The sequence below is a fragment of the Puntigrus tetrazona genome, chromosome 16, assembly GCF_018831695.1.
Source record: "Puntigrus tetrazona isolate hp1 chromosome 16, ASM1883169v1, whole genome shotgun sequence".
Classification (NCBI taxonomy): domain Eukaryota; kingdom Metazoa; phylum Chordata; class Actinopteri; order Cypriniformes; family Cyprinidae; genus Puntigrus; species Puntigrus tetrazona.
Genome location: NC_056714.1, coordinates 14472948 through 14493906, shown reverse-complemented (window position 1 = coordinate 14493906; position 20959 = coordinate 14472948). Strand labels below are relative to the sequence as shown.

The window sequence follows — 20959 nt, the reverse complement described above, 5'->3', positions numbered from 1 at the left end:
CCACAAGTCTGCTTGGTCTGATGGCCAGCGCATGCACAGGTGGTAAAAGCACATGATAAAGGCATGTAACTCTATGAGTGAATGAAAACAAGAGAGCCAGTTCAGAGTGAAACTAGTGACAAACGCCTGCTGTAAACAAGTGGAAGCACTAATAGAAAGAGAAACAGCAACACAAAAAGACAACAACTGACTTCCATCCAAAGCCTTACATTTAATCAGCTGAAATAAATGAAAACATCGAGATCTCGAGATCTCAGAGATTTAAACAAAGCCACAAACAGTTTTGCCAGCTTTACCTGTGACAGTTTGACTTTATTTATTTTATTCAAAAGTTATTTTTGTGAAATTAAAGAGGTTTAGATGTTGATGTTGAAAATTAAAAAATTTAGTTTGAAGTCCCCATAGTGGCAGCTGGTGTTTAATCTCTGTCTCACTGCTGAGTGGTTTGCATTGCAGCTCCTTGTAGTTTTTTTTTTTTTTTTTTAGAATCTCTGTTATTCATTCTCTGCTGTTCAAATGCTACATGTAAGGACTAATTTATGACCTTAAAATTAAATTATTAGAAGAACAATACACCACCAAGGTGGTGATGTGGCCACGATGTGAAGCAGAGTGCAAAAATACAGTCAGATAAATAAATACATACAGTTTAATTTACATCTATATCCTTTTTTTACACACTTCAAAAAATAAATGTCCCGTTGTACACTGTAAAATAGTTTACCTTACTTAGTTATAGTTAGTGAGCTGTACTAAGTTGTTATACTTACTAGGTTTTATTAAGTAATCGCAACTTTCAAGGCAAACAAATCAGTTTACTTACTGCTTTGAGTGACACTGACTTAAAATATTCAAGTAGCTACAGAGGAACCAGTGACATTGACAATGACTAATGACTAATAATGCAGCGAGAGACAGTAGTGCACTAATATGTTGCTAACGCACAACATAGCAACAGATGAAGAGGAAAAATCTTTCACTAGTTGAATTCTTCAATCCTCAGTAGTTTTCAATACAACTTAACATCACATAAGCCATGTGAGATTTTCCTAAAATGCTTTTTTAAAATTTAACTTACCATTATAGTGATTAGCTTTCGCTTTGGTTGGGAACTTTGTCTACATTGTTATAATGTTTTTCCTATTAATGCAGCGATGCAACATGAAATCAGTGTTATTTGGTTTCAAGGGAAGAAAGATAATAAATAGGTTGCTTTTGGAAGGTGACCTATATTTTAATTTATTTATTATGCAATTATATTATTTTTTCTATTAGTGTATTTGTGTGTGTGTGTGTGTTTACTAATGACCTTTTACACTTTCAGTGTTTTTCATAACCCACTTGAGAAGCTTTTAATTTAGATGATATAATAATTCAATAATTGTGGTATATGCTGTAAAGTCACATATTGACTATATAAATTCAAATTCAAATTCAAATTTTATTTGTCACATACACATACATACATGGTACGACATGCAGTGAAATGTTTTTTTATAACCGTCCAGCATCAAAATAGAAACAGAATTAGAATTCAGTATATAAATCACAATTGGTAACAATATAATTTAATTTATTTTTATTTACTGCATAACCATTTAATTCAATATAGATAGAAATGCTATATAGATATCTGCTACTAAAAGAGATATCTTTGGTAAAATGCATAGATACCTCAGGTTTTCTGTTTGTGGATCAAGGATTTGAATTTTCCATTTTCTGTATTAAGAAAATTTAAAGCAACCAAAGATGTCAGTCAGACATGATTTAAAGAGCATAATTAAAGTAAAAAGATAATTAAGTTTTGCATTTATATAATTAAACGTTCCTGAAATTTAGATTTACATGCCATGATGTGAACATTAAAGGGGTCATATGATGCAATCTCAAGTTTTCCTTTGGAGGTTCATGGATAAGATCCCTTAAGTTGCAAAGACTAAAGTTTCTAAGCCAAAGAGATATTCTTCATTAAAGCTATGACTTGTCCACACCACCCTAAAATGGCTTGTTTAAACATGCCTCCATGCCATGTTGTGGAGACGCTGTGTTTCATTGTGAAAGTGAAACTACTTTCTTTGTGCTTCCAAAAAAAAACACAACTAAAAATCAGTGGTAAAATTGTATTTACAACACTGTTCCAGAAAAATTCAACACAAAAATGGAAATCTTATTCTGGGTTGAAGGTCAAGGTTACGTCACGGTATGTGACATAGAGCCTCCCCTCTGCATGGAAAGGGCCATATCTATGTCATTTGTTTCTGATAGCTTTTCTGCATCTACTCATGAGCTTATTCAACCCAATCACTGTGCTGCACTATGCATAAAGAAAATATCTGAAAATATTATGAATAAAACTACCACTTTTTCCCTCTGTATCATTCAGAGACATGCGCGTATCCTTGGTGCAACAACAAAAAGATTAGGCTATTGTTTACCTTCATTGCAAACTGAGTTGAAGTTTGAGTGTTGTTCTACCAACACGCATAGAAAATATGTTTGTAGCAAAATTTCTCAGGTATGGTTTTGTAGATTTGGAAACAGTCTTTAATGATCCACAATGGAGAACACACGGAAGGCAAAGAAGAAGCACACGCATTCAACAACGAGACTATTTGACATGGAACAAACAGGAACTTATACAGCACACAGAAAATTACTTAATTACCAAGACACACCTGAACACAATGAGACAATCAATCAGGACACACACAGAACACATTGGGAGGGACAAACCAGAATAAAACAGTCCAAATCCCTCCCGGAAAGGGGCATCCTCGCACCTAAACATGAAATAACAAATGGAGAAGTGAACGGGAACTTGGGAGGAGGTTCCGGTGGAGGACAAACCCTCAGGAGGGGGTCGGCAAACAGAGTCCACAATACACACATAGTCCAGGGAAGAGACAGGAGGAATCTGGAGCATGAGGAGATCCATAGGATCCAAAGCATCGCCATGTAGGAAGGATGGTTATTGACTCCATGGGGCCGACCGACGGCGGTGGAGCAGGTGGTGTAGGAGACCGGGATGGAGAGCCAAAGAGCCAGGGTGACACAGAGGACCTGGAGGGCCTAGGAGATTCCGGCGGCAGATGCGGAGAAGAGGATCCAGAAGGCCGCACTGGAGCCGGAGCAACAGAGGAGCGAGGTGGAGCCGGGGGGGGGTGGAGGAGTGATCACTGGAGGGCGCCCTTGGGGAATGGGTTCGGGATGGCTGGACGGAACCAGCGGCTCCAAGCCTCCGTCATCAGTGGGCTCTGGCTGTTGATCCACGTCAGGATTCTGGATCCTCAGTGGGGCTGGTGTTGTCGTCGGGCTGAATAGTCACTAGAGAATTACATTACACCAGCACCCACTCGATGTAAGCGGCAATGCTCTCTCGAGGACCACCCCCAGAATGCTTTGCATTCTGCACTTACGAGTGGAGGTATTCAGTCCACGCAAATAAACTGTGCTCAGGAAGTCATCCGGGAAACTTGTGTTGTTAGTGAGGAGTACAAAATCTTTCATGTGGTCCTCAAGAGAACGATCCCCCTGCTCCAGCAGGAGGATGAGGAAATTGGGATGATACATAAGGGCTAACAAACACAGAAAAAACAATCTGATCAAACACGGAAAACAAAAAACTGGGAAAGCACGCTGCTTACAAACTGTACAGTTTGACGTCCATGGGACAGACAAAAATAAAGAGAAAAGAAGAGAATATATATTTACATTATATTATATATTATTTGTATTATTAAGATGAATGAAATGTACATAGATGAATGGCATGAATGTGAGCGAATGATGACAGAATTTTCACTTTTAGGTGAACTGTTCCTTCACCAAACAAAACCATGTGATTATAAGATATATTTCTAGACTTTTGCTCATTTTGGCATATTTATTTCATATTAATTATCTGCTTGTTGACAAATCAGTGTCTTTTTATTAATTCAAGACCTATGCTTGCACAAAGTCTGGAAAAGTTTAATGCTTAGATTCTTATCAAATAATCTTTTTAAATTATTTTTTTGAGTGATACTGCAGAATAATTAACTGTTATTTGTGCTATTTAAGAAAACAGGCAAAGGCTCTTAATGATGTAAGTATTTAGATTAGTATGCTAAAAGAAATTATTTAATGTTTGTTCACTCGAGTAGCTGCTTTCTCTAATGCTATTCCTTTGTCAAAAATAAACATATGACATCAAAAGTACAGTAAGCTGGCTATGTTTACACTGAACAATATTTAACATGATTACAAATATATGTCTTTGCATACTCTGTAGAGATCTGACTGTGTCCATTCAAACCTTTAGAGACAGTGTCATATCTAAGTGTGCAAATCTGTTGATGTTAATCTGCTGAATAGGGAAATACTGTCAATAAATGTTTTGTATATTTATATATTTATATTTATTCCAGTGCACCTTTGAAAATAGCAGTGTTGAGTTTCAGTGAACACTTTATAAGACCGAATCATAAACACAGGGGTCAGTATACATGGCTGGGTTGCTATAGCCAAACCTTTTGGTCAATCGTGCCAGTGCCAAACGTCGGTTTCAATGGTGCCAGCAGCAAAAATCTTGGGATGTGGACAATGTGAAACATGTATTGTTCTCTGATGAGTCCACCTTCAGTGCCTTTCCCACATCCAGGAGAGTTACGGTGTGGAAAAGCCCCAAAGAAGCGTAACACCCAGACTGCTGCGTGCCCAGAGTGAAGCATGGGGGTGGATCAGTGATGGTTTGGATTGCAATATCGTGGCATTCCCAATAGATCCAATACTTCACCAGCATCACACAGTGCACAGTGGGATTTTGAGACATTCCTCTTGCAGAATAATGATATTCTTAAAAGAAAAAGTGGTATACTTCATTTGTTCTCATCTCACACTCGATCTGCATTCATATGGTTTTTTGAAAATAAACATTTTCTCCAATTTCTACATGAAAAAAACCACATCCTAAATATTACCTTTGCAAGCAGAGGATGTTTTTTTACTGAATCGACTTTTCTTTAGGTTAACCCTGCTTTTTGCAACTACCCTGAACTCATGTGTTCAACACAGTTTACTTTGTTCATATTCTGCTTAAAACATGACAAAAAAAAATGTACACCGGCCTGATTCACCCAGATCTGCTCAACTCCCTCAGTACTGATCGAAGTATCACAAGAGACTCCATCATAAAACAACTGACAAGAGAGAGCCACAGAACTTGGGCAACACTCCCATTCCCCACTCTCTACTCATCGCATATTGCTGCTTGTTGGTCCTCTGTTGCTTTAAATTAGAAACCCTTGGCATTCAGAGGTATGAAACGACAAAATGGTTTGTCAATATTGTTCATTGCTTTAATAAACAATTTACAGTTTCTTCTTTCTCTCTACCATCTTTCTTGCATTGATTATAATTATTGTTGAGATTGCAGTGCTAATTACCCCTACTGTCATTCTTTCTTCAGATCAATTTGTGTAAAAAGAGATGGTGATTTCTGAATGTCACAGAATATGTTTATACACAATCTGCAACCATGAAAAAAAACACATGTAGGCGCCACCCAGATGAAATAGAGATGTTTACAGAATTACAGTGAAATACCCTCTTATAAAAATAATATAAATAAAAATAAAAGCAAGATTTATTTTAATATATGGATGTTTGGTATATATGCTATGCATACGGCTTTCAGTGTTATTTTTACAGCGCTTTATATTTTACAGAGCTCTTTAGATATTATATTAAATACATTGATCAGCAAAGCGAGACAGGTTCCTTAATAAATGTATGATTATTTAGTTCAGTTTATTCATCACATGATATATTTACAGATTTTTTTTCCCAAAGAAAATTTCAATGCAAAGACAAATCCTTGTAAGAAGACAGAAGAATCCATTTGCAGAAGTTTATTAAAGGAAAAGACAGAGGACATCAACGAAAATGGGAAAGCAGGGTCACACGAGAACAAACAAGGCAATCAGGGTAAACGCTCTGTAAGTCAGTCAAACTGGCACTACTTCACATCGATCATGTGGAGAGCCTCTGGTTATAAAGCCCTCTAACAGGAAGTAGGTGGAGAAGAAGCCGAGGAGCCTGAGCTCCACTAGGACTCAGGCGAGGACTCTCTCTGCTGGTTAGGTGTTACAATCCATTGTTTCCTCTTAACTCTAAATTACAACATACTGAGATGATTGTATCCTCCAACAATAACATGCTTCAACATTATTTAATATAAAAAATTAAGTATAAATTCACAATTCAGAAACTTTTTATGGTCTGCAAATGGTAGTGAAAATGTGTTTCAGTCAGGTATTTGAGAATAGGCTATACTATATATTTATTTATTTAATACACCACACTTTTAAAAACAAAAAAGTTAAAAACCATGAGTGGTTAATGGATAAACTAAAATAGGCCATCGAAAACTGAAAATTAATACAAAGATATAGGCTAATTTATTTTAAAAATATATTAATATTTCTTGTCCTTGAAATCAAATTACATTTTCAAAACATACTATCATGATCTGTCAAGCAGTTCAAAACTTTGTTATAATCTGATCTTTGTTTTTCAATTCTTGGGCTAAAGTGTGTTGTAATGCAATTATTACTGAACATGTACCAAGTAAAATATTACTTAAAATTGATTACTAATGTCTTACACTGTAATGTTACTTTCAACACTGCCCATATGTCTCAAATCAAAGTTGTTTATCACGCCTCAAATATGTGCAGCTAGTAACTGAGCATGTTAGTTTTTGCCAGTGATAAACTCATACGAGCAGACAGTGAGAGGATCAGTGTTCATCCCATCCAGATAAAGTCCTGGAGCCAGAGTAAGACAGCAAGGCTGCTTTGAGCTGTAGCTGATCTGGACCAAGCAAGACATGTTGTCAGCGTTATAGAACGACACCTGCTTTCTGTCACAGTCCAGATACAACCCTATTTTCTGTGGTTTGTGTCGAGTATTCATTGAAGTGTCCTTTCCATCACAGGACAGAACGTATCCTCTACTGTGTTTAAGGTGGAGCAGGATCTCACTCTCTGCTGCACCCATCTTAACTCCCACGGTCCAGTCTGGCTTTTCTCCGACCTCTATTTCCCAGTAGTGCTGGCCGGTTTGGTAGTTTTCCTGTGAAACTGTACCAGGGTTGAAGTTTTTATACAGACCTGTTATTCTGTCAGCTTGTCGGATTCTGGCTCCCCCTGGAGATACTTTTAAATATGACTGTCTAGGATTTTTCAGGGTCAAACTCTCAGGAACTATAGTACAGACACAGACAGAAAGACAAATTACTTGTTAAATGAAAAGTTTCAGCAAGACAGCACTGTTCTGAACATTCTGGTTTGTTTCAAACCAATAATCAGAAAAATTTAACTTTTGCAATTAAGTCCGCAACCAACTAATTGTACAAATTTCCTTCATTCAGACTCTGATTTACATTTATGAAATGTTTGACATTCAAAAACTGACTAAATGTCATAGTTTGCGCACATGCAATAATTTGCATATTTTTCTATGATATCTGATGTATTTGTATGGTGAGTTGTGATTGGTCTTATTTAAAAATAAATAAATAAATAAATAAGCATGTATTTCTCACACACAGCTAACAGAATACGGTTCCATTATTAGTAATATTGCATTATTAGTAATATTGCATATTGCAATATTGCATTAGTAATCCAATATTGGCACATTAGTAACTATTAAACTCTGGTTAGTTATTTACTTTGCTAGATTTAAATCATTACTAGTGTGATCTTCACTTTATAATACGGATCCAAATAACTAGTAGTTTCTTCAGAAGGATGTAGCAGCACTTTAGTCATTACTATCCAAAACCTTAAAAACATCTTAAAAGTTTACAGCGACGTCCGCTGATATTAGGGAGTTATGATGTTTGTCATTTTAGAATACTGATCCAAGTAATTAGTAGTTCATTTAGAAGGATTTGGTAATATTTGAGTCATTACTAGCGGGTTACCATTATCTTAATGTAATTCATTATTTATTATGCATAATTCATATTAATTATGAACTTGTATACGGTAGTTCTTAGGAGTTCTCCAGGATATTTAAAAAACAACAAAGTGCTATTACTTAAATTGTTAATAAGAGTTTCTTGTTAGGCACTAGTAGTTATTACATTGTCAATAGTGCATTAGTCAGATGTTTCTGTGTAGTTATTCTTTAACGATGGAACATTATTCTAAAGTGTTACCCAAGATAAATACAGGATTGTGACAAGCACAGTACCGTTAAGTTTCAAATTTACCCCACATAAAACTTTAGCACCTTAATTTACAAGTGCTGGCATTTTCCAGGAATGCAAATCTGGATTTACTTCAGCTGAATTTTACGTGTGCGTTTAGTGCTATGTTTTTCACCTGGTTTGATGGATCCCAGCATCTCCTTCCACACAAAGAACTGCAGGTGAGTTTCATGAGGGCCAAGAAAGAGAGAGTCAGGAAGAACAGTAAGATCTTTCACCCTTGACATGTACCTGAAAGTTGTAGAGAAACATAGTGAAACTTCATTCCTACCCTACACTCTAATATCACTTAGATCTAAATACCAGTAATATCATTGTGTTTATGTACTTGATATTTGATGGTGTGATGTTGGCTTTCTGCTTCATGTTTGTTGTCATTGGAAATCCTTTTTCATTCCACCACTGCAGAAAAATGTGCTTTATTTATTATGTACAGTGTAAAGCATAACTGTATTTGAAACTAAAAGGTAATTATAATAGATCCTAATGTATTATAAATAAATTATTAACAAAACTGTCCCTTCAAAAAAAAAAAAAAAACCCTTCAAAAAAATAATAAAACAGTCATGTGATGTTTTATGACCTGCAGAAAGTGATCAGGTTGGTTAATCTCAAGAGCTGATTGCAGAATAATCTCCTTTTCTTTGTTCTCCGTGAACCGTCTGTTTATCACAAACTGGTTATTCTGCATGATTTCTATAACTTTCCTCTCCTTCTTCTCCAACTGTTTCTTCACCTCATCTTCTTTTTGTTTTAAGAACTGGTGCATTTCTTCAAACTGAGCAGAGATCTGGGCTGATAAAGTTTTGGATTTCTCCTAAATACAGAGAAAAAAAACATTAATCGATTGTGGCTATTAGTGATTAGTAATTTTTTGTATTTTAATTTTTACCTTGAGGAGATATTTCGACCTTATACACCTCCCTTGTGTGTCTTTAATCTAATATATATATATATATATATATATATATATATATATATATACTGTATATTGTTCAGTTTTTTGAGAGAAATAGCAGTTGATAAAAACAATATAATGTGATATAATATACACACACTTTGATACCTCAGTTTTGGTGATCTCAGTTGTCTGTTGTTGGATCATGTAATCCATCTGTCCATTTTCTTTGGCAAGAAAACCCAGTGCAGTCTTTAGCTCACCCTAGAAAAAAAAGACACATCAGGCAGATTTTAAAAAACACTGACAAACAATAACGTTTGTCTGGATATCTAAAATGAAATAAGCCTGAGATTATAATGTAGAAATCTATTCATGCCATGAATAACGTCGCACAAGTAGAATTAGTTGAAAGAAGCAAGAAAGGATCTTTTAAGCTGCCGTGCTTTAATCAGGAAGTCAGATTTGACGTCTCATGTTTACCTTGCTGATCTGTTCAGCTTCTTTCACTGGTGTAAAGACGTGTCCTTTATGTTTGTCTCCATCCCTGCAGATGACACACACCAGCTTCTGATCAGTCTCACAGAACAGTTTAAATTTCTCTTCGTGTTCCGGACACATCAACATCCCTTCCATTTCTGAGAGCTTAATAGTTGTTTTTCTTTCTCTGGGTGCAGACTCATCCAGTTTTAGCTCGGCAAGGTGCTCTCTCACAGTGGAGGTCATCTCCCTCAATAAACGGCTGGATCTCAGGTTTTCTTCGCCATAAGGACATTTGCATTCTGGACAGGCGCTCGGTCCCAGACTGGCTTGCATGTGGCCCGTGATGCATTTCCTGCAGAAAGAGTGTTCGCAAGAAAGTGTAACTGGGTCGGTGAAATCGCTCAAGCACACGGAGCACTTTATTTGTAAAGACAAATCTGAATGCATTTTTGCTTCCTTCCTCAACTGTGTTCTGCCAACTACTTATTTCATAAGCGGAGACTTTCAGTTTCATATTGGCTTTGCGTAACTACAGGTAGGGTTCCACCCACGGGTTATATAACTTGAAAAGAAAGCAAACCAGAATATCCATCCTTAAAATAAAGAATACAGACTCAGACTGCATTGTATTACAATACAATACAAATGTTTTTCATTCAATGCTTATACTAAGCAAAAACAGGTCAATTGTAAAATTTCTATCCACAACCTTTTCCATGTAACAGCTGGGTTAGTAGAAAAAGTTGACATATACTTGAAAAGTTGTCAGTAAATAAATAATAAATAAAGTGCAAGAAATTATTATGCAGACAATCTGCTGATACTCCAATGACTGCTAGTTGACATGTAGTTGAAAAGTTACTTACTGTTAGTAGAATGTCTGAAGTGGACTATCAGAAAAGTCCAAATCAACCAATGCATTTAGGAAGAAATTATGGTATAATTAATTATTGTATAAGGTTTTTTAAGCATTCTTGAATTCAATGCAGAAGTATGTAAAACATTCTGTTGTCTGATGTGAGAAGGTGTGATCTATTGATACACAATAAAGAACTGGACAAACTGGACTACCATGGAGACTGTACATACTAGTCTGACTACAACAGCTTTCTGTTTCAGTTGAACATGGCTTCAACACTTTCTCTCTACCTCATGTGTCCAGTGTGTTTGGCTGATTTCGACGATCCAGTAAGTTTACCTTGTGAGCACGTTTTCTGCCGACAGTGTATTACAAGTTATTTGGAATCGCATGAAGGTGCTCACAAATGCCCGGAATGCAGACAAAACTTCACCAGACAGGATCTTAAAGGTAACCGAGTGCTGAGAAATGTTGTGGACGTCGTACAGCAGCAAAAACACAAGACTCAGAAGAACGGTCAAGAAATGCTATGCTCTGAGCATATGGAGCCACTTAAACTTTTCTGTGAGAATGACCAGAAATTGGTTTGCCTTATCTGCAAGGAAGGAGAGAAACACGGTGGACACAGTTTCAAGCCTGTAAAAGAAGCCATGGAGATCAATGAGGTTGTTAATTATTTATTCTTTAAAAATTAAGATGCAATAAGATGAAACTGAGATGAAAATGTTGTGTTGTTGCTATTGCTCATTTAGAAGGTGGTGAGAGAAGCACTGAAATTCATTTTACATGACAACAAAAAAATGGGTGACATGATCTTCCGTCAGAACACTGAAATCACAAAGTCTAAGGTAAGGTATGAAAATACATATTTTTGGTCTGCCACTTTTTTCTGTCTGTCACATTTCTTATAGCATTCAAATAATGTGAATCCACAGGAAAGGGCCAAATGTCTCGAGGAAAAGATGCATGCTCAGTTTAACAAAATGCATGACTTCTTGAGGAAAAAGGAGGAAGAGATGGTAAAGCAACTCCAGAAACAAGCAAGCAATGCTGAAGTATCAATGAGGCAAAATGTATCTTTTTTATCAAAGTTGCAAATAAATGGAAACACCCAGGAGTCCATATTGGAGTCAGGACTACAGATGAGCCAACCTGAGAGGTTTTTAGAGGTAACTTTGTTCTATTCTCTTCAACACAATTACAAATACTTATACCAGTACCATGTTTGAATATAATTGATCAAAAATTGCATGGTAATTTTCATCAAGCCTCAAAACCGTTTCCAATTTTTTCAGTGGTGGAGTGAAAAAGCCTTCCCTTTCATTGATACAATCACACTCAGTGTGAACAAAGATAGCAAGTCTGCTCTGCCAACCAAGTAAGATGTAAAATGCATTTTCAAAAACATTTTTTGCTTAAATCTTTTGAATGTTTTTGCACTTGAGATGCTGACTGCAACCACAGCTGTACAGTATACAGAACTATAGTTTGTCTTAATGAACTTCTAATTTGTGTGTGAAGCTTGTCTGATTGGGTGTATTTACTTTGTGCTTTATGTAACACTTTATGTTTCACTTACTGACCGTGAATGAATGGATAGGTGAATGAATACATCCATACAATACCTATGCATGCTCAACATTACTTTATAAGGAAACTCTTTTTATTCTTAACCAGCTGTTATGCAGAAGTACAAGCAGCATGTGTTCGGGTATGGCAATAGTTTTCACTGATTGTCATATTTTCAATGCCTTCGAAGCTCACATGGCATCCAAAAGTCTCATATCCCACAGTGTGATTGCTGGACCCAATATCTCTCCTGGAAAGATCTCCTCTATTGATTTTCTATCACACATCCAGGGCTCAGTATGGCAGCTCTGCTTCAAAATGTGGAAACTGTGGGTTTGACCCCAGAGGTGTCAAACTCCTAAATTCTGATCTGAAGGTTAATGGGACCTGGGAAGCTGTCTCCTCGTGGAAAGTGTACGCTTTTAACTCTTTGTGTGAATAGTGCCTTTTAGACCCATACAAGTAATGAAGAGTGAGGATACTTTCAGAGGAGCTAGGAGGGGGTAGATGGAAAGAAGCAAAGAAAGGAAACGATGATGCAGAAGTGAAACACTTCCAGACAGAGGATGAAACACTATAAATTATGTAAAGAATAATTGACAATGATCAGTTGAATTCTACAAAATAATGCTTAGGTCTGAATGCTATCAGTCTTAAGATCCATCCCCTGAATGTGAAAAAAGGGTGTGAAAGAAAAACATTAGCTGCAGCTGGTTACTATTAATTCATAATAAACATTAATACAGCACAATGCCCACTGTGGGCATAAAAATTGAGCCCTGCACAGGCAGCTGAAATGACGCACTTGTGGGTCCCACACAATAGGACCAGGTGTGTGAAAAAGTGTGTGCTGTCCAGACGAAGTAGAGTGGACCCATTTGTAGACCAGCTGCATGTCCTATAGGGGGCACTATAGGAAAAGTGTGGGCATACTGGGCAGATTTCTTCTGCATCTTATCCCGTGCTTACATTGCTATTTCTTATGAAGACTTGAGCCATTAGTAGCAGAACAATACAGTTATTAATGCAGGAATTTGAGAATAAGAATGTGATCCTCTTTAAGAACAATACTGTTACTTCCTCATATCATGTAGTTGCTAGAAACTATTTTACTGATATAATCTTCAGAGCAGAGCTGACAGCACGTTTCTGTGCAAGTGTGTGTGTGTGTGTGTGTGTGTTTGTAAAGGAGAGAGAGAGGGTGAAAGACAGTTTTATTATTTATGGAAAGCACTATTAATTGACTATTAATTTTGTGGCATTAGATGGATAATTTGTCTGTTAACCACAGACTTTATTTCAGGCATTCAAAAAAGACTCGCAAATTATCATTAGCTTAGATCAGTGGTTCCCAACCTTTTTTAACTCACAGCCCACACAACCAAACACATATGTTTCCACGGCCCACTGCAAAAAAATTTAAATGAACCTGTTATTTGTGTCGGGTTAGTAACTGAGCTCCCACACATGTGAAACCTAGCGCTAGGTACTCGCTGCTATATTTTCTTCTTTTAGGTTTATTTTGAGTCTTTTCTGTGTCCTGCTTTACTTGTAGATGAAGTATTTTCCCTTTTCAGCGATCCTGTTGTCAACCATTTATCCATGTTTACATCTGTTTTGGCATGTATGCAGCAAAAATATGTTACATAGCCTAAATCGGCGGGTTGTTTTTAAACCAATCAACGACCTGGAATAGTGAACGATAGTAACAGTTTATTATTATTTTGTTATTTAATTAATTATGATATTTAATTATTACTACACATTTTTACGTACATTAGCAATATTATTATTTCTATTGATAATAACTGGCGGCCCCCCTGCAATACCGTTGCGGCCCACAGGTTGAAAACCACTGGCTTAGATTATAGAAACTATTCTTTTCCCCAGATTTAAGTCAAGACTTAATGGTACTCGAGTGATTCCTGACCACTTCACCCTGGGCCCTTATGAAACTGACATGCCGCTGATTGTTTGGAGAGACATGCTAGGCTCCGTTAAACAAGGTGAGTTAAGCCTAAAGCAACATCTCACACAGGAATGCTTCATAAAATTATTTAGCATTCCTTCTGTTGTTACACTTTATAGGTCATCACATTTATGTAAACATGAGTTTTTTATATTTATTAAGCAATTTGGAGAATGTTCGTTTCCTGCTACATCTCTTTTTTTCTTTAGACCTATCAGATACATCTACAATAGACAAAGACCTAAAACTGAACATCAAAAAAGAAACCCATCTGCCGTCTCAAGGGGAAGATTACTTTGTCAAATTCCAAAAGTTTCCCAATGGTTATAAGGACAATTATGTGGAAAACATACAACCTGGTCAGGTGTACTGGGAGGTCGATGTAGGGGCTGAAGCAGGATGGGAACATGGACTTACAGTTAGATATTACCCAAAGGAGAAAAGAGCTTCTGTCTGGCAGACGCTGTTTTCTAAAAGTTTTGAGAACATATCTCTTTCTGTAAAGAATGACAGACTGTATGTTTTAAAGGGAGGGGAAGAAACCCCAGTCGTCACTCAGATTATACCCAGCAGAGTCGGGGTTCATGTGGACAGTGAGAAAGGTCAGGTTGTGTTTTGCAATGCGGACAATATGTCTCTCCTTCACACGGTGTGGTGTGGAGATAAATAGAAATGAAACACTCCGTTTACTAAACCTGCTTTGAATTCTAAGTGACACTTATAAACCATATAGTCTGAGAAATGATCTGGTCACCCTATTAATTTTGACAGAAATTATAATTATTGTATAAATCGTGATTATCGTTGTAAATCCGTTTTGGGTTATTGTTATAAATCTTTCTCAGTCTGGCCGGTCTGGTACAACACTGGTACAGTAATACGCTTTTGGGAACCACATTCTGGGTACCAGACCAAACTTTGTTAACAGGTTTTGGGAACCACCAGACAGAATGTCTATTTGCTGACAGGATGCTGACAAAAAATAATTTTTAATACCTAAGTGAAAGGGTAAAAGTTGATCCTAAGAGTACAAGCCGCAGTCCTGCAGAGTGCAGCTTCAACCCTGAAAAAAAAGCTCACCTGACTGTAGCCCTGAAGACATTGATTAGCTTGTTCAGGTGCGTTTGATTAGGGTTGGAGCTGAACTCTCTCCAGGACCAGGACCAAACTTACCTACCCCTGCCCTGTGCAGATCATGTCCAGAATATACAGTCACAGCCGTCTGCATAGTTGTTTGTCTCTTTTGATTTGCTCTGACGTTTATTACTTTTTGTACTCTTTAATAAAAGCTGAAAATTGATCTTCTTGTTTGAGAGCCCTTTGTGACAGTGTACTATAAAATCTGACAACATCTAAGTGCATGGGAAAGCTCTGGTCCAGTGGTGTTCAGTTCTAACCCTGATCAAACAGCAGAACTGGTTGGAGCTGAACTCTGCAGGAAGGTAGAACTCCAGGAACAGGGTTGTGCACCTTTGTTTGGCGTGGGTTTTGAAAACAAAGTGGTACTGGGTACAGAAAAATGTTGTACCTTGAAATCTATACAGTATTAATAGTTATAATAGTAATCTTTTTTTAGTTAGTTAGTTATAGAGGAAAACATTGGTAAGGAGGTATCAAGTGATTTAAACTTACTGCTTTTAAAGAAAGTTTCAAAGTTTGTAGAATTGAACTAATTTAATGACTTTTTACAGATCTGCTGTATTCTTTTTATCTTAAAGAATGGGCTGAAGGCCGGACTGATTTATTTTCTTTTTATTAATTATGTTATTAATTAATTAAAATTAATTATGTTGCGTAAACCACTGAAAATGTATAGATTAAGGTAAAACTACTAGTTTTCAGTAGTACTGGTAATAGTACTCTAATAGTCAAACCAGATCTCTTGTGAATTTGGAAGAGATGCAGCTGTTTTTGAGAAGCAGGAAGAGGAAGTGAAGAAACAGCCGGAGACATAGAAAAGGAATGCAGAGGCCATGCAGACTAACCTTTTCATGATAAACGAACAGCTGCGAGAAACAGAGACACGTCTGCAGTCTGAACTGAGCATGACTCTAGCTGGGCACTTTCTACAGGTCACATAAAAATAACAGGATTTCATTTGCTCTGTTGGCATATATCTGTACATGACACAGTGTATACTTTATGAATATGGAAAAAGGTCATCGTAAGCTATTGCAGTTAAAGACTTACATTCACATTTACACACATTCGATTAGCAGATACTTTTCTAAGAAGCAACAAATGAGAAAATCACAAATAGTTTGTCCCTGTAGATCTCCTGTAGTGCTGTAATTCTTGAAATGCACAGAAAAGCCCTTCATTCACAGCCGTGGAATGAAAATGGATTTTATGTGAAAGAAGGAACAGAGCCACAAATAAACACAGTGATTCTGCTCAGCTAATTAATCTAAATTAGACGTGTTTAAAATGAGCATCGGGATTCTCATTCCAGTTCAATCCCGTTTTTTTTGTCTCGTAAAAGGCATTTATTCAGTTTTTTCTCTTTTATCTCTGCGTGATAAGAAAGCAACTCCTATCTGAGGAAAGGCTCAGTCACAGCCGGGAAGTGGTGGTGTGGGAAAATTTTAACTCTGTAAAACTGGAGTTTTCGAACATTAAATTCACTTTCACGGTACAGAGCTCTTTCATGAAAAACAGCAGTAGCATATGAAACAAGGCCAGATGAATTAACGTGGATTCTGAGCCAAGGATTGATCGAAAGTCTGCGTCATGATTTTGTGACAGTGCTGCATCATGCTTTGGGCTTGTTTTTTGTTTTGTTTTTCCCCTCACAGTTTGATGCCACATCAGTTATCTTACAGTGATATAAGCAGTATTCGGCTCAAAAATTTTATGACTCAAAAATGACTACTGCAATGACAACAAGTGATTTGAATATTGTTCTTTCTGATATTATTTATACGCTTTCTGTGAAAAGAACGGCTGTAATTACTTCAATAATTACATGTCAGATTTCCCAGAAAAAAGAATTAAAAGGCTAATTATATGTTTCACTTCTTATTAATCAGGGTGCTGTTAATGTAGACTCCATGTAAATCACGTTCATCTTTAATATGAAATTAAACATGAAACTTGTTTTGAGGATTTGTGTACAGATGGATTTCCCAACATTTTACAGGAATATATGCATAATTGTACTATCATGAACAAACTGTTCCTTTATTGGCTAGAATGATCTACTAACTGAAAATGGGAAAAAAATGAAAAAAAATTGGTTGTTTTGAGCATGGTAAAAAGTTCAGTATTGCATAACCAGCTCTCCTCTAATTCATCCTGTCAGTGTTTACCCTCAAGCAGCCCTGAAATGTGCACATGATCACAGACACAGGGGGAGGGAGACGACGGGGATAAAAGTTAGAGCCCAGTGAGCTGTGGAAAGGAGAAGTTCTTACAAGTCTGAGCAGAAACACAAAAACAACAGGAAGAACTTTCTCCTCTCAATTTCTTCCAGGGAAGCTTTCTTTTGATTGCTCTCTTTCTCGTGGACTGTTATTTCTTTATTGGTGATCTGGAGGACAAGGCTAGAAGATAAAGACATCACTCTTGCGAGACAGAAGCTCTGTTGTTAAATAAAGAAGACAGATTTACTGAACTTTTTGTTTAAAGATGGAAGATATTGAAAATTACACCAGTTTACAAGAGTTCACAGAGGATATCTCTCATAGTGGAAACAGACCTATACTCACGTCGCAGGGCAAACAAGGTAATGTGTGTGTGTGTGTGTGTGTGTGCGTGTGTGTGTGTGAACTTGAGGGAGGGTGGAAGATAAATGTAGAGAAATGTGGGACAAGCCAGAGTGATAATCAACTAATCTGACGGGTTTCTTTTATGTTTCATCAGGTGTTCACAAAGGGACGCAGTGTTTGAGGGGACAGACTTCTCTTGTACTGCTCATTGCTCTGCTGACCTCAGTTTGTGCAAACATAGTACTTGGCGTTCTCTGTAAGTAAACACACATTATGCACGTAAGCACGCGTCTGAATCTCTGGTGCAGAGGGTTTCATCATAAACAGAAGAGAATAGACTAGAGATGAGTCATATGGGAAATGAGTATATATAGCCGAAATCCAATATGGTACTGATATTTTGTAGAATAGAATAGAATAGAATATTTTTAGTTTTGGGAGATAATATTTTATATTTTTTATTTTATATTTTTTATAAAATATTGTAATATTTTGTCTAGATATTGAAATTGTATACAAATATAGATAAGTAAAATTAAAGTAATTAAGTAATGAAATCGCTCATTAATACAGAGGAAATTAATTTAGTGTTAATGGTTTATTAGTGTTAATGAACTAATGCGTCTATAGTTGCAAAGTTGATCTAAATGTAACAAAAATATAGAAAACAATTATACTGTACCTGATATTTAGTATCCAAAGAATAGAATAGAAGGGATGCAAATATATTATACTTTACTGATACTGATGTTACAATTATTTAAAGTTCTTAGTATTTATATTATAAACAAATATAAATGGAACCAAAAAAATATAATGTAAAGGAAAAATGGGATTATACATTTAATAGTGTTTTCAATAGTGTAAATTTATGTGAGCGAAAATATAGAGAATTAGTATGACAACAACCTAAAAATAACAATTTAGTCATATAAGTGATATTGTACGATATATTGCATGTCCTACACAGGTGTAAAATAGAATAGAATAGAATAGAATAGAATAGAATAGAATAGAATAGAATAGAATAGAATAGAATAACTATTGACTGGTTAAATGTTTAATAAACAACATCAGGATAACACATGCAGATATAAATCCAAATCTGAATAGCTGTAAGATGGTGCCTGAAGTATTAATACGTAATATATATAAAGCTCTGTGTCTCTGCAGTGGTAAACAGTCGCAGATCATCGGTCGCTGTACAGCCAGTCAAGAGTGATGAGCCTGAGTCTGAGCCTCTAACTCTCAAACTCACCGCCATGCAGGAGCGTTTCTCCCGCCTTTGCTCTGAATACACAACCCTTGGACAGACTTGTTCAAAACCGGGTGAGGAAACAACAATATTTGCGTATGTACAGCCCATCTTTGAATAACATTTGAAGCCCAAGGGTCAAATTTATTTTGTTCTCGTTTTTTTTTTCTCTCCCTTCATTTCACCCTTTCATTCATTAACATCTATCTTCTGCAGTGATCAAATGTAGGCCATGCCCAGAAAACTGGCTGCATTTAGAGGAGAGGTGTTATTTCTTTAGTGATGATAAACTTGACTGGCAGCACAGTAAAGAGAGCTGCGCGTCTATGGGCGGCCATCTGACTATACTGCACAGCCATCAACAACATGTGAGTGCGTGCAGTGTACGTGAATGGACTTCACTTTAACATTATGCTCACTCAATTTGGCTGATATCTTTTTGTTTTTATTACAGCACACACTTGAGAGTGTTGCACGCAATCGTGGTGGACTCGACTATCATTACTGGATTGGTTTATCAGACATCGAGACTGAGGGAGTGTGGAAATGGGTGGACAATACGGTGGTTAATACAACGTATGTACACACACATACATACACACACGTTTACTTTTGTAAATGGGGAAATTCCACTGGCTTAATGTTTTTATACTGTACAGACTATATTGCCCAAACTTTCCCTTACAGAAAACTTTTCTGCATTTTTCTAATTATAAAAAAAATGAGGAGGTACCCAAAGGGAGGTTTTTAAAGATTTTCACTTTCGGGCACAAATTTGTCCCCAAAATATGATTTAGTAGGTACAAAAAAAACATAACCTGAACAAAAAGAATGCAGACTAGGGCATTTTAAATGTACATGCATGTATTTAATGCATTAACAGTGTTTTTATTTTTTATTTGTGTTGTACCCTAAAGTCGCCTTTAACTTTAACATTTGTTAAATCATTCATTTATTGATTCTAATATTGGTGTGAAAATATTTTCAAGAATACTTCAGTTTGTTTTGGACAAAAGCCAATTGTTTAAGCATCATGTAAACCTCCCACAGTATATACTGTATGTGACCCTGGAGCACAAAAACAGTCACAAATAGGTGTATTGGTAGGAACAGCAATACACTGTATGGGTCAAAATTAGACATTTTAAGTAAACATAATTTCCATTCATATATTTAGCTTTTTTTTTTTTTACTGTAAATACATAAAAAAAGTATTTTTAATTAGTAATATGTATTGCTAAGGACTTTGTTTGGACAACTTTTAATGCAATTTTGACCATATTTTTGGCATTTTCAGATTTCCAGATTTTCAAATCTGGCCCACTCATATATATTTTAAATTTCCCTTCATATTTGGTTCTTAAAAATAAATATTTCCATACGTATGTTCGCATACAATTGCTACTTTGTTGATTTTGATTGCTTCAGTTGTCCTTATGACATTGTAAATAGCTTTGGATAAAAGCATCTGCTAAATGGCTAAATGTAACTGTAAAAAAAAAAAAATTAACACCCAGAAAGTAAAACCAAGACAGGAATTTGTATTAAAAAAATGATCAGTCACAGTCAAGGCTATTTAAATGCAAATTGGTTTCTCTGAGGTGGTATTAATATGATGTTCTCCTGATTGTTCTGCTGCTCTCTGTAGGTTCTGGAGTGAATGGGATAAAGAGCCCAATAACCACCAGTCAGGTGGGATTCATGGAGAAGACTGCGCAGTGCTGGACTCACGGTCTAAAACATGGTTTGACGTGCCCTGTGATTTCAATTACAAACGAATATGCGAGATGGATCCCATCACCATTAAAGTTTGATGTGAAGAGAAAATGTATAAAAATGTGTGTCTATTTTTCTATTCTTCTTTCTTTTTAATAAAAGTGAAATTCTCATCTTCGATTTAGTTTGTGCGTCTTGATTTGACTTGAGATTTGGGACTCTGAAAACATTGCGTAATAACGTTTT

General features: G+C 36.3%; 3 protein-coding genes across 3 annotated transcripts; 2 read left to right on the top strand and 1 right to left on the bottom strand.

The window, feature by feature from the left end:
- Positions 1–5527: 5527 nt before the first annotated feature.
- On the bottom strand, positions 5528–10132 carry trim108 (tripartite motif containing 108). The gene is made up of 6 exons (XM_043259999.1): positions 9639–10132; positions 9324–9419; positions 8841–9074; positions 8586–8659; positions 8373–8488; positions 5528–7244 (listed from the first exon to the last, which is right to left on the bottom strand). Exons 1-6 carry the CDS (start codon positions 10083–10085, stop codon positions 6733–6735), a joined length of 1479 nt encoding a protein of 492 aa, XP_043115934.1. The 5' UTR covers positions 10086–10132; the 3' UTR covers positions 5528–6732.
- Positions 10133–10762: 630 nt separating this feature from the next.
- Positions 10763–17292, top strand: LOC122360687 (nuclear factor 7, ovary). Its single transcript, XM_043261505.1, has 6 exons — positions 10763–11162; positions 11250–11345; positions 11433–11666; positions 11793–11875; positions 13957–14072; positions 14245–17292. Exons 1-6 carry the CDS (start codon positions 10764–10766, stop codon positions 14703–14705), a joined length of 1389 nt encoding a protein of 462 aa, XP_043117440.1. The 5' UTR covers position 10763; the 3' UTR covers positions 14706–17292.
- Positions 17293–17435: 143 nt separating this feature from the next.
- On the top strand, positions 17436–20893 carry si:ch73-86n18.1 (uncharacterized protein LOC564061 homolog). Its single transcript, XM_043261506.1, has 6 exons — positions 17436–17759; positions 17897–17998; positions 18916–19071; positions 19214–19365; positions 19452–19573; positions 20646–20893. Exons 1-6 carry the CDS (start codon positions 17663–17665, stop codon positions 20809–20811), a joined length of 795 nt encoding a protein of 264 aa, XP_043117441.1. The 5' UTR covers positions 17436–17662; the 3' UTR covers positions 20812–20893.
- The last annotated feature ends 66 nt before the right edge of the window (positions 20894–20959 follow it).

What these genes read in the sequence shown, in the direction of transcription:
- trim108 (XM_043259999.1), bottom strand. Translation starts at nt 10,085, where the DNA reads ATGCATTCAGATTTGTCTTTACAAATAAAGTGCTCCGTGTGCTTGAGC. An exon ending in AAGCTGAACAGATCAGCAAG is followed by an intron (nt 9,420 to 9,638) that starts GTAAACATGAGA and finishes TTTTTTTTCTAG; the next exon opens with GGTGAGCTAAAGACTGCACT. An exon ending in ATCACACCATCAAATATCAA is followed by an intron (nt 8,489 to 8,585) that starts GTACATAAACAC and finishes TACAACTTTCAG; the next exon opens with GTACATGTCAAGGGTGAAAG.
- si:ch73-86n18.1 (XM_043261506.1), top strand. Translation starts at nt 17,663, where the DNA reads ATGGAAGATATTGAAAATTACACCAGTTTACAAGAGTTCACAGAGGAT. An exon ending in CACGTCGCAGGGCAAACAAG is followed by an intron (nt 17,760 to 17,896) that starts GTAATGTGTGTG and finishes ATGTTTCATCAG; the next exon opens with GTGTTCACAAAGGGACGCAG. An exon ending in CATAGTACTTGGCGTTCTCT is followed by an intron (nt 17,999 to 18,915) that starts GTAAGTAAACAC and finishes GTGTCTCTGCAG; the next exon opens with TGGTAAACAGTCGCAGATCA.
- LOC122360687 (XM_043261505.1), top strand. Translation starts at nt 10,764, where the DNA reads ATGGCTTCAACACTTTCTCTCTACCTCATGTGTCCAGTGTGTTTGGCT. An exon ending in AACCTGAGAGGTTTTTAGAG is followed by an intron (nt 11,667 to 11,792) that starts GTAACTTTGTTC and finishes CAATTTTTTCAG; the next exon opens with TGGTGGAGTGAAAAAGCCTT. An exon ending in AAGTCTGCTCTGCCAACCAA is followed by an intron (nt 11,876 to 13,956) that starts GTAAGATGTAAA and finishes TCTTTTCCCCAG; the next exon opens with ATTTAAGTCAAGACTTAATG.